Source organism: Cololabis saira, chromosome 7 (genome assembly GCF_033807715.1).
Source record: "Cololabis saira isolate AMF1-May2022 chromosome 7, fColSai1.1, whole genome shotgun sequence".
Classification (NCBI taxonomy): Eukaryota; Metazoa; Chordata; class Actinopteri; order Beloniformes; family Belonidae; genus Cololabis; species Cololabis saira.
Genome location: NC_084593.1, coordinates 39312542 through 39326721, shown reverse-complemented (window position 1 = coordinate 39326721; position 14180 = coordinate 39312542). Strand labels below are relative to the sequence as shown.

General features: G+C 41.2%; 1 protein-coding gene across 1 annotated transcript in view; it reads left to right on the top strand.

Annotated features, from left to right (window-relative positions):
- The window catches only part of aff2 (AF4/FMR2 family, member 2), a 242409-nt gene that overhangs the window by 139289 nt on the left and 88940 nt on the right, over positions 1-14180 (top strand). Inside the window, exons 5-8 of the mRNA XM_061725886.1 lie at positions 138-182; positions 4061-4147; positions 6552-6591; positions 9241-9298. Of these exons, the coding sequence (XP_061581870.1) occupies positions 138-182; positions 4061-4147; positions 6552-6591; positions 9241-9298 (230 nt within the window). The remainder of the gene's footprint in view (positions 1-137; positions 183-4060; positions 4148-6551; positions 6592-9240; positions 9299-14180) is intronic.

Sequence of the window (14180 nt, the reverse complement as noted above, 5' to 3'; positions counted from 1 at the left end):
GTGCCATTCCAGTCTGCATTTAATTATCATGGAGGTGTTGTCGGGTCAACTTTGTGTTGTTGTTGTTGCTGCTGCTCAGAACTGCCGTAAGTGGAGTTGGAGTCAGTCTCTCTGTCTTTCTCCATTGTTTTCTCCAGGTCAGCCTCCCAAACGACTCCAGCTGTGTTGAAGAGATTCTGCGGGTATGTTGCCTGGGCACCCACACACACACACACACACGCGCACGCACTCACACACACACACACACGCACGCACGCACGCACGCACGCACGCACACACACACACCAACGAAGTAATTACGCTGATTATCAGCTGTTTTTTGTTTGCTCTCAAAGACTTTGGTCCCCCTCCAGAGAATCTGATTTTCAGGAGAAAGAACAGGAGGGAGAGAAAGAATGAGAAACAGAGGGACTTGAAGGCAAATGGAGAGAAAAGAAGGAAATCTGCTGGCTTGGGTCAATGATTATACAAGTTTTTATTTTCCTTTTTTCTGGATGACATCATGCCCAAATCTCTTCCACACTCTCCCCCGTACCCTTTTTTTTTTCTCTCCTCCTCATCTCTATCTGCATGTCATCAAAATCACATCAAGTAACACGTTTTTTCCACAACCTCCCCTCTTCCTTCTCCTCTCGCTCTGTTTTGTTACTGTGCTCTTTCGGAGCGATGTCACAACAGACATGTTTCTCCATTAATCTTCCATCCTCTGTCAGATGCATTTGCAGCCAAAAAGACAAAAGTCTCCTTTGGCTGCTTATGTCAACTTCCCTGTTTCGCCTCTCTCTTCTCCTGCTCCCTCTCTTCTCCCCCCTCTCTTTTTCTCTCTCTCACCCTTCTTTATTCCTCTCTGCCCTCTGTCCTTCACCTTTCTCTCTCTCTCTCCCTCCTTTGTAAAATCAATATGCTGGTCAACAGGCTGTGTGACAGATAGTCTGCTGTGAGCTGCATGAAAAGCCTTTGTCAATAATATTGGTGCACTATTGAATTCAGTCTGTGGTTTTTAGCTGTGTCAAGGGGAAAAATGAGGAGTTCAGATTCAGAGATGGGGGGGGGATCGGAGAGGAGGCCTGCGGCGCATTTTTCTTTTCCTGTGATGACACCGCTACAAGTCAGTTGTTACAGAAAATACTTGTTTTGGTTGTCTTTTTTTTTTCATGCAGGTTGGCGCACGCAAGTTTGGCGGCGAGACAAACTGTGGCAACGTTTTCTGCAGGAATTTGTCATAAAATCTGATCCGATCTTTATCAAAGTCACAGTAGCACGAATAATTTGAGTTTATGTGTTTTTTATGGAACACACCCATGGGTCATCGACAGCACTCGTGGACTAATTACTTTCACAAAAGCTAATTGGCATCAGTAGTTTGCACACCTGGAGTCCAGTTAATGACAGGAGTCTGGAGGTTTAAAGCTGCTTTAGCGCAGATTCCTGCCAGCAGTAGCGACGGGGGATGCTGAGGCGAGGAAAGTCCTCCCTAAACGTGAGCGGTATCGCTTCAAGGAAGTTGAAACAAGTATTTGAACATGAAAGAACGTTTTTTTGTGCTGCTTTAAATGATTAAACATTTCAAGTTGGAGGTATTTGTTGATGTGAACCATGCCATGCAAATGAATATTTGATCAGCTTAAAGCTGGACAAGAGCATTACATAGTTGTTTAGGTCTCCATCCGTCCACACCTGTCAGTGAAACTGTCAATTGTCGATATTATCGTTAAACGGCGACGGCTTGATGCCGTGACGGCTCTTAGTTCTTAGAAGTTCCAGCCCATCCCAGCCGGGGTGACGCCAACCACCCGACGCAGGCTTTAATAACAGCTAAATGCTTGAAATTATCACTGGAACTGGCAAACATCTGTTCATGAGTTGACTGTACGTAGGAGTCAGCGTATCCGAGAGCCAAGCACCGCGGGGAAGGTCACTGCCCTCAGGAAAAAAGACCAAAATAAAACAATGTGCTCCAAAAAGACACAATAAATTATAATCGTTTTTGTGTTTCTGGCTGAAACACGTTGTGTTTGTTTCTTATTGTAACTTGGATGTAGATCAGATTACATCTTTTGGCAAACTAAAACCAGTTTATTCCAAGGGGTTTGCCTACAACTTATTAATGCAGTATTATAACCTTTTCAGCCACTTTGTAGCCCTTTTGTGATTTGGGATACAAAGCAATAATGGCTCTGTGAATTTGTTTAAGGAACAATATTCTGCTATTTTGACATAAATCATTGTGCAGCCAAGCCTGAAAATGTCACTGTGGTTGTCTAACATTTACCGTTTATGTGGTAAATACTTGGAAATGTTGGGTTTCTCTACAGTTCAGGCTGATGTTTAAAAGTTGGATTTAATTTATAGCAATAAGCAGATTGAGAAAGTTGAGAAAAACATTATCTTTCACTTCACAGTCGGCGGTTCGCACCACTTGTGTGTGTCAGACAGAGAGGAGAGGCTGCAGCCGCATAACACCACTTTCTGTACCATTTCCTTTTTGTTTTTCAAAAGCTGTTAAAAGGAAAAACACTCAAGTGGCACCTCTAATAATAAACAGAAAACATGCAGTTATAACTTTTGGAGAACTGTTTAATGTCTTCATCCGTACACTTCACTTTACCTACGTGTTTTTGAAATTGTCCATCCTAATGAGATTTCAGTCACAACTTCTATGGAAAAGGCAAAAAACAACCACAAAGCTCGTTTAAAAAGTAAAAAAAAAGAAAAGACATCCATCTGCTGGAGTATTTATGAACATATGTTCATGTCTGAAAGTTGCTTATTAATAACCGAGACATGCCCTCACTCTTTATCCCATCGATAAATGTGACCATGTTCATTTTTAGTTTGTGGTATTTCCACTTTAAAACATTATATTAGTTGCATAATTAAACATTGTTTGCACAAAAGTATTTCTGCCATGTCAAAATATCCATAAAACGTTTGATTACTTTTTAGGAGGCATTGTTTCCCGTTCCTACCATCGGCCAGAACGCAGTCCAAGTAACATTGGACTCGTGTCCTGGTCTTTACTCTACATGCCGTTACCAGTCTGTCGTCAACAACAACACTGAGCTGGAGTGGGCATCATGGCCGAGATTCATGAAAATAATGACAGAAGAGACACACAGAGAGATTCCCATCTGTCAAAGCCTGCGAATCAAGGGACATAATGATGTCAAAGAGTTGCTTTTGACATGACGACACAGACACAGACTCTTCTGCTTCAGCATCCTCCATCATTTCAGGCTCACTGATACGTGCATGCTGAGCCACACGCTCACTCTTACTGATTCTGAAAACATGCGTCACTGGAGGAATGTGAGTCATCCACTCCAGAGAGGTGAAGCGATGCAGGATGGGTAATTCAGCCCGTTTGGCCCACTGACCTGCTGCATGGCAGCTGTGGTCATGTGCTGCTTTTACAGACACAATAAGTAGTGAAGGATTGTGATGAGGAGTTGTACGGTTGACAGGTTTGTGCTTAACAGAGAAGGGAACAAAAGGACAAAACAATTAATTTAAAAGAAAATACACAAATTTTTTTTAAAGTAACTACAGCACACAGATTTTCCTGTGAACTAACTGGCCTTGAGCTGAAAGCCTGTGTGATTGGAATAAGTGAAAGGAGAAGCTGCAGCTGCTCTGCTGCGTGGTTATAATGCAGCCAACTGGAGTCAGCTTTTATTTTGGTAATTTAAGTCTGCACTTACACTCACTCTCAGTACATTGATCCCTGGTGGGCCACAAACTCCCCGTACACCTCTTAGTTTACACTGTGTATTATTAAAATCCCTCTAATGGGGATGGGGTAGCACGATCTTGATTGAATGCTGACTTTCACTCCTCTGATCCGAAGATGTTGCACAAGCAATCACGTTGCTCAAATCAGTTAAGCTTTAAGTATTATTATCATTCATCAGATTAATGCCACATAAGAGATAATTGACAATACCGTACATTTAGTCTGAGTTATTTCCTTTTTTTGTCATCTATAATAGCAGAAATGCTAACACTACGTCTCTGTAATCAATGATAATAGCGTAGTAAAAGTATGTGTTTGTGTGCCCAGGAGATGACCCACTCCTGGCCTCCTCCACTCACAGCCATACACACCCCTGGAAAAGCCGAGCAGACCAAGTTCCCCATCCCAAATAAGGTTGGTACACTTTCTCTGGTACAGTCAAAGTACAGTCAGTTAAAAGTTTAGCATTTTTTCACATTAAAAAGATTTTTTTTTAATAGACCTTTGAAGATGTACGCAATCAAAAATGATGTAATCCCTGGCTCTTACTGCATCATTTTTCTGTGTTGAACTATCCATCCTTGAGTATGAGCAAAGGGACTGGTTCTAACACCAGACACAAATTGGTAGATCACACAAAAAATATGATCAGAGTGATCAGAAAGTCTTCACCGGGCTTGTTAGATGTTATTCAGATCTTCTCTGCTCCTGTGTTTTACTACCGTTGGCACTCGACTTATCTTATCTGTTCAATGTCATACCTGTCATCACTGGCTTACTGATATTTGTTTTTTGTTGTTAAAGTGTAAACTTCAACTTAGAGTTACAAATTCATGAATTACTTTCTTAATGTTTACGTTTGAGACAGCTCCATGCTATTTTCAAATTAGCATAGTTCAACAGTTTTTCAAAAAGACACAAAAACCTTAATGGCAGTGCAATACTTGGAAGAGTTCAGGACTTAATGAGAAAAAAAGAGAAGCAAAAATTAGATTGATATTAAAAATGACGTTCAAGTTAGGACCAACATTTAAATCCTTTCAATCAATTTTACACCCAGTTCAGTTATTAGGCATCTTTTAATGGCGCTTTTCCACTAGTACCTACTCAGCCCAGCTCGGCTCGACTCCACTCAGTTTGGTTCTTCTCCACTAGGGGTCTAACGTGCCGAGTAGATACTTTTCTGTATCTATTCTGCCGAGGTTCTAAGCGGCTTAGTCAGACTGCATCTGACATCATCACACTACAGACCACTGATTGGTCGGGGGGTTGGAGTCAGACGTCTGAGTCAGGAGGTGGAAATCAGCGAAAGAGCGACTCGCGGCTCACGGCTAATTCAAAATGGCCAACTTCATGTTCGGTTTCGGCCATGGCGCCAAGAGACTTTTCTTTAAGTTGCGACATGATACAGGTGTGTACCGATCTTCGTGCATGTACGTCAAACCGTATTGTGGGGCTTGAGGCACAAAGTTTTCTAGGGGGCGCTGTTGAGCCATTAGGCCACGACCATTAATGCAAACCATTAAATATCAAATTTTTTGCCAGGCCTGGCTTGCGTTCAAAAAGACTTTTGGGGCACGTTTAGAGGGGCAAAAAGGCCCTCATTTCATGAGAAAAATAAAAACGAGGATAAAAACGAGAACGAGGAAAACAATTCCTACAGATACAATAGGGCCTTCGCACTGTAAGTGCTCAGGCCCTAATTAAATCACTAATTAAATAAATCAAAATTATTAAAGTAAAAACAACAAGTACGTAAAAAAGTGCAGATATGCAAAATAATAATAATGGACAATATCCATGTCTAAGAGTTAGATCTTTTCTATGGCATCTCCTTCTGCACTTTTGTGTGTGCCCGAACACGATGTAGTCTTGACGTAAATAACCTGCATGAACCATTAGCACATCATGTTCGTGTCTTTTGTGTGGAACCGTTAGAACTAGCGGAGAACGTTTAAGAGCAGAGGGCAGGGCTGCAGTTAAAAGTTCATAAAAGTGTCTTGTGATCTTTGGCAGGTCAGCAGTGTGGAGGCAACCAGTCAGTGTCCCAAAGTACACGATTTTAAATCAAAGCTACAAAACTCTTCAAAGCTCACATAATGCCTGCAAGCAAATCCACCTGCTGGGGCTGAAATAGAATACAAAAGTACTTATCCCCTTGAACATTTGACAGTTGTAAATGTGAGTGTATCCAGGCCAGCAGGATAAATATCACAGCTTCAGAGAAATGCACTATTTCTGACTCTGAGATCCATCTTAAACCTTTTTATTTTATACTTCATCAAACATGCAAGAGATGGCTTCATGTTCATTAAAGACAGTTAACTGAAGTTCAGAAATAATGAAAGCAGATACTTTAAAAGATAAATGTTAAGAAAACCTTTAGTTACCAAAGTGTTTTACAACAATGTTTAATGTAAATACTGGGGGCAGCTGTCAGAGGCTGCAATAAAGTTCTGAAAGAGACTGCAGGAGGTACTTTTCCCACCACTTTGTACTTTTGTTAACTGGCTGAAATTTGCAAAACACCTCACTGATGGTGATATAAAAAGAAATAGAAATACAGAGAAGCTGTAAATCCAGTAGTTAATGAAAAAGGAAGCACTGTTGTGGAGCTTTGAGCTACAAGCATCACTCTAATCCTTCCATTGAGTTTTGAAGAATGAAGTGGATTGTTGAGCGTCGGGGAGATGAAAAGATCTGAATCCTGTGTAATGACAATCCTGCATTGCTGAGAAATCAATAATGACATCTGTTGGTTTATCATTCAGCTAATTTTCCTCTGGCTTTCTCTCTCTCTCTCTCCCTCTCTCTCCAGGAGGCGCAGCATGTGACCTCGTGCTACAACAACACCCAGAGTAAGTTTCTGAGCATCAATGCTCAAGTACATCCAAGTGGTAGTTAACAAGTCATGAAGCCAACAATGTCCAGAGGAAGTGGACAAAGCATCATAATAACCACCAACTTAAAGATGCTCACATACACGTAGGCAATGGCTGAAAAGCATTCATCTGCAGACATCCCAGACACACCAGAGCTGGTGTCTCTGGGATGACAGTCAGATTACCAGGTCTGGTATCTGGGTTTGAGGGGAAGTATCAAGCATGCACCGAACAGAGCTGAGGTCCTTAATGATCCAAGGGTCATCTGACCAGAGTAATGTCTTCACGTTCGGTCCCCACAAGGTCCCCCAGATGCCTTTTAGGGAAGTGCTCATGATTTTTATAATAGCAACGCTTCCATTTTGTTTCAATTGGAATTTTTTTATTTATTTACTTATACACTAAGGTCACATGACATTTTGGTTGATTTAACGCAGCTAAACATAATACTTCTGAAGGTACTGTAACTGGCAGCACCAGATCTGCATTAATGAATTCATGACAAAAGATTTACATACATGTACACACACACTACACTTAAGCAAAAAAAAATAAAATTAAAAACATTTATATCTTAATTAATTAATACATTTCGATTAGTTGTGTTTAAAGTTTAAAGATAAAACATTTTACATCTTCTCATACAATGATGGTAATTAAAAAAAATCAAAAAAATAATGTATATGAAAACAAAATGATTTAAACTTCATGACAGAGCATATGGCTAATTTTATTTAGAAATGACAGTATGAAACTTTTGAAATGACTAAATCAAATGTTAATTGGAGGAGGAATGTCCACATTGATCACGACAGTGTCTCCTGGTCCTGGTCCTCGGACCCACAACCCTGGGTGTTTTAGGCTACGTTCACACTGCAGTTCCCAAGTGACCCAAATCCGATTTTTTGCTCATATGTGACTCAGATCTGATTTGTTTATGACAGTGTGAACAGCACAAGTCACATGGAATCTGATCTTTTCAAATCAGATTCAGCTTCCATATGTGGTTTTAAATCGGATACAGGTCTGATGTTTTGCAATGCGACCTCAGTGTCGCATTGCAGGCCAGGTCGCAATTAATGCGACTTTGACGTCACACGCAGAGCCCCGAGCCGCGGGGGAGACACGGGAGACGGCGGGGGTCGCCTCCGGGCCGCCTTCACCTCTCCTCCTCCCCTCCCCACCGCTCACCTCTTTTTCGCCTATGACCTCAGATCAGACGAGACAACCCGCTGATTTTAAGCATATTACTAAATAAAGAAGCTAAGGATTCAAATCAGCGAAGCGGTCGTGGTCGCATAACCTGCCCGTTTTACAACGAGCTGGACCGTGTGTTAGGTGATAAACCCAGCTGAACGCCGGAGAGCAGAGCTGACACTCCGGGGAGCGGAGTTACCTTTAGCCCAACATACGGCGTGCTGCGTGTGACGTCTTTGTTATTGTTCCTCTGCGCATGCGGGTCAGTTCAGGGCCGCGATGCGTTCACACTCGAGTCTGATATAGGACACATTTTAAAAGATAATGTGAACAGCAACACAAAAAAATCGGATATGGGAAAAAATCGGAATTGAGCATTAAGGCCTGCAGTGTGATCGTAGTCTTAGACGTTCCCTTGCTTCACTACACCTGATTCAGATGACTGGGTTACCACATCAACTTGTCGTAATGTTTACATACGACCCAGTCATTTGAGCCAGCTGTGCAGCAGCAGTGGGTCCTAAGGACCGTGACAGGGAAACACTGGGCTAGTATCTAGTCAGATTGATAGATAGCCAATAAAAGTGCAACACAGTGATAACTATTCAAAGAAACTTTCACATAACAAATGAACCAAAACCATCAATGTTGCAGGGAGATGGGCTCCCCTAAAACAAACAAAAGAGCAAGACAGCTTCAAACCAGTGCACCATCAGATTCAGGCTGATTCCATAAATAAATCAAGGAATAAAAACAGAAGAGACAGTAACTCCCTTCTCACCCAAAACAACAAATGCCGAGCAAAACAGTCTGGTGGCACACAGCAAAACCGAGGAAACCGTCTCTTCTGGCGTCTTCTGGCCCCCTAGAGCATTAGTCACAAATGATTTTTTTTCCAAAAGTTTCAAAGATTTGTAAAATGACCCTTAAACCTCCATTGTAATCATGCATCACTGGCTGAAATATTCTACTATAAATGCGGATATTAAGATGTGGCTTCCTAAACATACAATGAAAATGTTTTGGAGGATTCAAACCAAATACCAGAATCCCTTTTAACGTCATCGTGTACATTAAACATTTAGTCTTTTACAGTGGGTCCAACGGCCATTTGAAAAGAAAAGCATCTCATCATATTTGCCATTTATTGCAAACAAAGAAAAACATAGGCCTATGTAGTGTTTTTACTCAAACTGCTGTGACCCAAGTAAAGTGAAAAAACACACACACACACACACACACACACACACACACACACACACACACACACACACACACGCACAAAACTCATTAAATGACCCTGGAGCAGTCTCATATTTTCCTGTGTGAAATGCTGCAAGTCAGAGTGATGGGAGTTTGGCTTGTTTTCAAAGCTTGACACAAGCAGAACAGTGATACAATGATTGAATGTCCTCTGTTGTGTTTCAGAGAGATGTACTGTATCAGCTAACAAGCCCACTGCTAAACCAACTGCACCACAAAAGTCGTGAGTACCTTTCTCCTTTCTCCCTGAGACACACACACACACACGCACACACACACCCATAAATTGAGAAATTCTGACCTGCTGCTCCAGCGTTTGCCTCAAGGTAAAATTAAACTTGACTCTTGGATGGAATTCACTGGTGGTAGGAGGGAAAAGAAACGATTGTGTGGATCAGAGTGGGAAAGTGCAGCTACATTAATTTAACGTGAGCCAGGAGCATATTGCAACATCTCTGGCTACAGTCCACTCCACATCATTCACAGGGCTATACAGCAGGATTCGTGGCAGGATGACACTAGGAAAGCAGAGATCTTGGCTAACATCCTGCAGAAATCTTATAAAACCAAATCTTATAAAACCACCTCATGATCCTGACGTATCCTCATTCGACCACAGCGAGCTTAATGATTTTGTTTTAGAAAGTACAAATGCCTTGAACAGGAAATTGTCCAGTAGCAAATTGGCAGCCTTATCCAGTCACAGCAGAATGTTAGCCTCTGTTAAATGAAAAATAGAGCAAAAGCTAAATACAAGTGATTCTTTAACTACCTTGCTGCAGGTAATGGTACACGCAGTACAGAGATAAGGGAGGGTGGTGGTGGGTAAGTTTATACTGTAAATACACCAATCCATCATGGCATTGTGACCACTGATGGGAAATGTGAGCAAACACTACTTACAACGCAATGTTTCCTGGGACACCATGGAACCTACCATGAATGTTGTTCTGGCACTTTCCCCACCTACCTAAACATTTTTGCAGACACAAACATGTCAACATGATTCCCCCACAGCTGCCTCCCCCAGCAGGTTGGCGGTGGAGCCCCTTATAAATTATTTAAGGAGGTGACCAAAGAAAATGACAGGGAGTCTGAGGTGGTCATTTGGTCTCCAAACTCCCCAGACACCGATTGACTGATGACATCTGATGAAAAGCATACCCAGTTCACAAAGACCCCATGCCACAACCCAGGGGGCCTATATGATCTATTGCCTATCTATTCTTTGTGTTTGTTATCACGTGCGTTATTTGTCCAGACCCTGAGTGGTCAGAGCTCTTTTTGGGAGCATAAGGAGGACCAGCACAATCGATCTCATGTCATCAGTCTCAAGCTGGAGATTCATGATGTACAACAAACATTCCAGGGGAAATGGGGGTCAGGACGGCAGGTCTTGGAGGATATACCATCATCCCCCTTCATGGAGAATAGATACGAAGACCTGATAACCTGAACACAAGGGCAGATGACCTGAGAAGCAAGATCTCATATAGCCCGGATAGTTCAAGTCTGTGTGACCCCCTTACCAAGGATAAGAGATAAAGTTCCTTCTGAAAGTCTACTAGACGATATGAATTGCGGTGCTACAAACAATAACTAGTGATCAGCAAGATCAATCAGCTTGTGTACAGCACAGCAGCAGGGATCCTAGAGATGATTGACTACAAGATTAACAACACTTAATAACTATGGAAGCTCCTGTCGGGCTTTGTAGCAGCCAGGATAAGTAGGCACTTTGCTTCACACATGAGCACAGCCCAAAGGTGAATTGGAAGTGTCACCAGAGGAGCCAAGCACCAATTACTGTAGATAAGGTAACTGTAAGGTAAGGTGATCAACTATTAGAAAGCCTGCAACTAAATGCCCCACTCATGGATACCAGAAGGCTTGAAACGGTACAACATCAACAGGATACTGAGAGGATACAAGCATGAAACAAGCGGGATACAAAAACTCGATGATACTTACAACTCTGGAGGCCAACTCAAACACATGCTGAAGTTACCATCAAGTCCATTATATACGGACTATATAAGGACATATTTTGTACCCATTGCTGTTCTGCATAGGCCTAAATACTCCCAAATCATTGTAAAGAATGGTAGGGCATTCATGGAACGCCACACCCACGTAGTTGGAATAGTGTACAGAAACAGCTGTGCTAAATATGGGTTAAAAGACCCAAAGCCAAGATGGATCTCCTATGGGACCTCCATATGTACACTGATAAATTGCTGACGGGCCAAATAACTGGACATTGTGGTGGTCGACAAATAGTAGTGATAGATGTAGCTATCCAAAGCAACAGCAGCATCAAGACGAGGGAACATTGGTAGGTTAGGGTTAGGGTTAGGGTTAGGGTTAGGGTTAAGTTTAGGGTTAGGGTTAGGGTTAGGGTTAAGGTTAGGATTTGGAATGTGTCAGATGAGGGTTAGGGTTAGGGTTAGGGTAGGCCAGTGGTAGGTGAGCACTCGTAGCTGTAGCCTCCAGGTTGGGAGGCTGGTTCCAGCAGAACTCAGGAGCAGCGTCAGAGATCAGTTGGGAAGTGTGCAGTCCTCAGAACAACACAAATACTGCAGAGAACCCTCAAGCTGTGTGTTTGAGGAGGGGAAGGAGAGAATGGACAAGGTTTGATAAGTTTATATACATTCATACATACACACATAAATATATACTCAACATTAGAAGTGGATTAAAGAAATGTATGGGTATTCAAAATTCTTATTCGTGCATAACATGCAAGTGTTTTTGATCTTCTTTAAATGTCGACTCGTGTAGATGAGCAGCAATAAATGATATATGACAGAATGTCCTTATTTATTTTACTAAATCTAAAACAGAATGCAGAAGCAGACCGTCAAAGACTGAGTACTCCCCATGAATGGATTGTGAAGGAGGCTATTCCTTTGGCAGGAATAATTTAAAGTAATTGTTCTCCGTGTCTTTTTGTTTAGTTTCTCACTTTCAATTATTGGCCCACCCCTCTTTACACTGCTGCTTTGGTCAGTTGAAGTCTTCAGGTCCTGTTTTAGGCACAGCTCTCAAGTATTTCACTCTGGTTGCATTTTGATTTTTGAGTCATTGCAACAGCTTTATTCTGTTCATGATTTTTTTTTTGTCCTTATGCATGACCCACATTTTAGTTGATGGCCTCACAACATATTCTTGAATACTTCCAACAAATTTGAGAAATTCTGAGTTCACCAATATTTGCAAGATGCTCAGGACTTGTGGCTGTAATTCAAGTTTAATCATCACCCTTCCACCACCATGCTTTACAGCTGGTATTAGTATTATTTGTGTGTGCTTTGGCTTTCATCAGATGTTAGCTCTGCAGAGCATGACCACACACCACTTTGGTCTGTTCAAAAAACATTGCTCCAAATGTCATGTGGTTTCTCGAGGCGCAATTTTGCAAACTGAAGCCATTCTAATCTTTTTAGAGCAAAGAAGGTTTCTCAGCCAACTCTTCTATATTTGTGCAGTCTTTTTCTCATTGTACATTCATGAATTTTAACCTTTAATCCAATAGTTGAGACCTGTAGAGTCTGAGATGTAGCAAGTAGTTTTTTCTCAGTGTCACTGAGAAACACAGTCTTGGCTTGGAGTGAACTTGCTACGATGTCCACTGCAGGGAAAGAGTGGCATCTTCTTTTCAAGACTGCAAGTCTTGCAATGCAAGAATGTTTTTTCATTGTCTTACATGATTCATTAATATGTAATGGTGATTTTTTTTTCTATTTACCTTGGGATATGTAGCTTACGGTTCAGTGGACTGTAATATTCATGCATTCATTCCAGCTTTGCTGATTAGCTACCTTGAGCTTTAAAGGTCTTTTCAGGTAATAAAACTATTCTTACCCCAACTAAGAACTAACACTTTTACACCTATTTTTATCTAAAGAAGAATAATGAAACATCTTCCTCAGTCTTGATAAATATGTACGTGGGCCATTATAACCATTGTATGTCTTTTAACAAATTAATGCTTGGTTGGAACAGCCACAGTTAGACGGATGAGGTTCAAACGGTCTTTTCTCATGATGGCACAAGTAATGAGGGTTTTCAGAATAAAGAGTAAAACCACACCCCAAAGTAATTAACCAATACCTGCATGGCTGCTTTTTTCAACTGGATTGCCTTTTTTTATTTCTTTCTTCATTCGTGAGAGAGGATTTGCTCTTCTCGTTGTCACATTATCCCTTAAGTACTAAGGATAATAAGACAACTTCTGTTTTTATAATGAGAACTAGGTTAAATTTACTATTTATTCATTGAAGTTTTAAAATAATTGCATAAAAAGGAGGGAAATAATTGGCGCACATAGTGCCAAAAAAAAAAACCTTTTGAAAATGAAGAAAAATGATGATGCAAAGATCCTGCAAGTTATGAAAAACCCAAGACCGTCTTAGCAGTTATCACTAATTCAGCAGGATAGTTTTATTAAAGTTTCAGGTCAACACTTAAAACTCATATTGAGGATGATATCTGCAGGAGTTGCAGTTTTATGACTCTCTTAAGAACTCTATTTTGAGTTTAAAGCCGATAACTCTGTTTCTCTGCATATCTAGTTTAAAAGCTCAGAGGTATTAGTTTCCCTGTGCTCTTTGTTTATGTGGCTGTAGTGACTGTCATTGGTTACAATAGTTAGCCCACTACACATATTGGGCTGTTATTTGATTTCTTCTTTGATTTGAATTTGCATTAAACTTCATGGATATCATTTTTAAAGTAATTTTGTGATTACACAGCTAACTGGTTATGGGTTCTCTGTAAACTCATCAAATAGTAATCACGGTCCAACAGGCTCTGTGCTTCTGTGCCACAGTAGAAGAATAAAGTCAAAATTGTGCATTTTATTGTATCTTTCTGTTGTTGGAGCGATTGGTTGAGTGTACCTCCCAGCGCCAGGAGCCCCATTAAAACTATGCTACAGTGACACAATGTTCTGACAACGGCATGTGTGTAATGGGATGGAAGGAGTGAGTTCACTTCTCCTGCAGTGACTCAATGGTACTGTTTCAGAAACCCAGGAAACATTTAGTGTCTGTTTTTATGAACACAAAGGGCTCTAGTCCTGGACTGCGGTCCAGTGTTGGTCT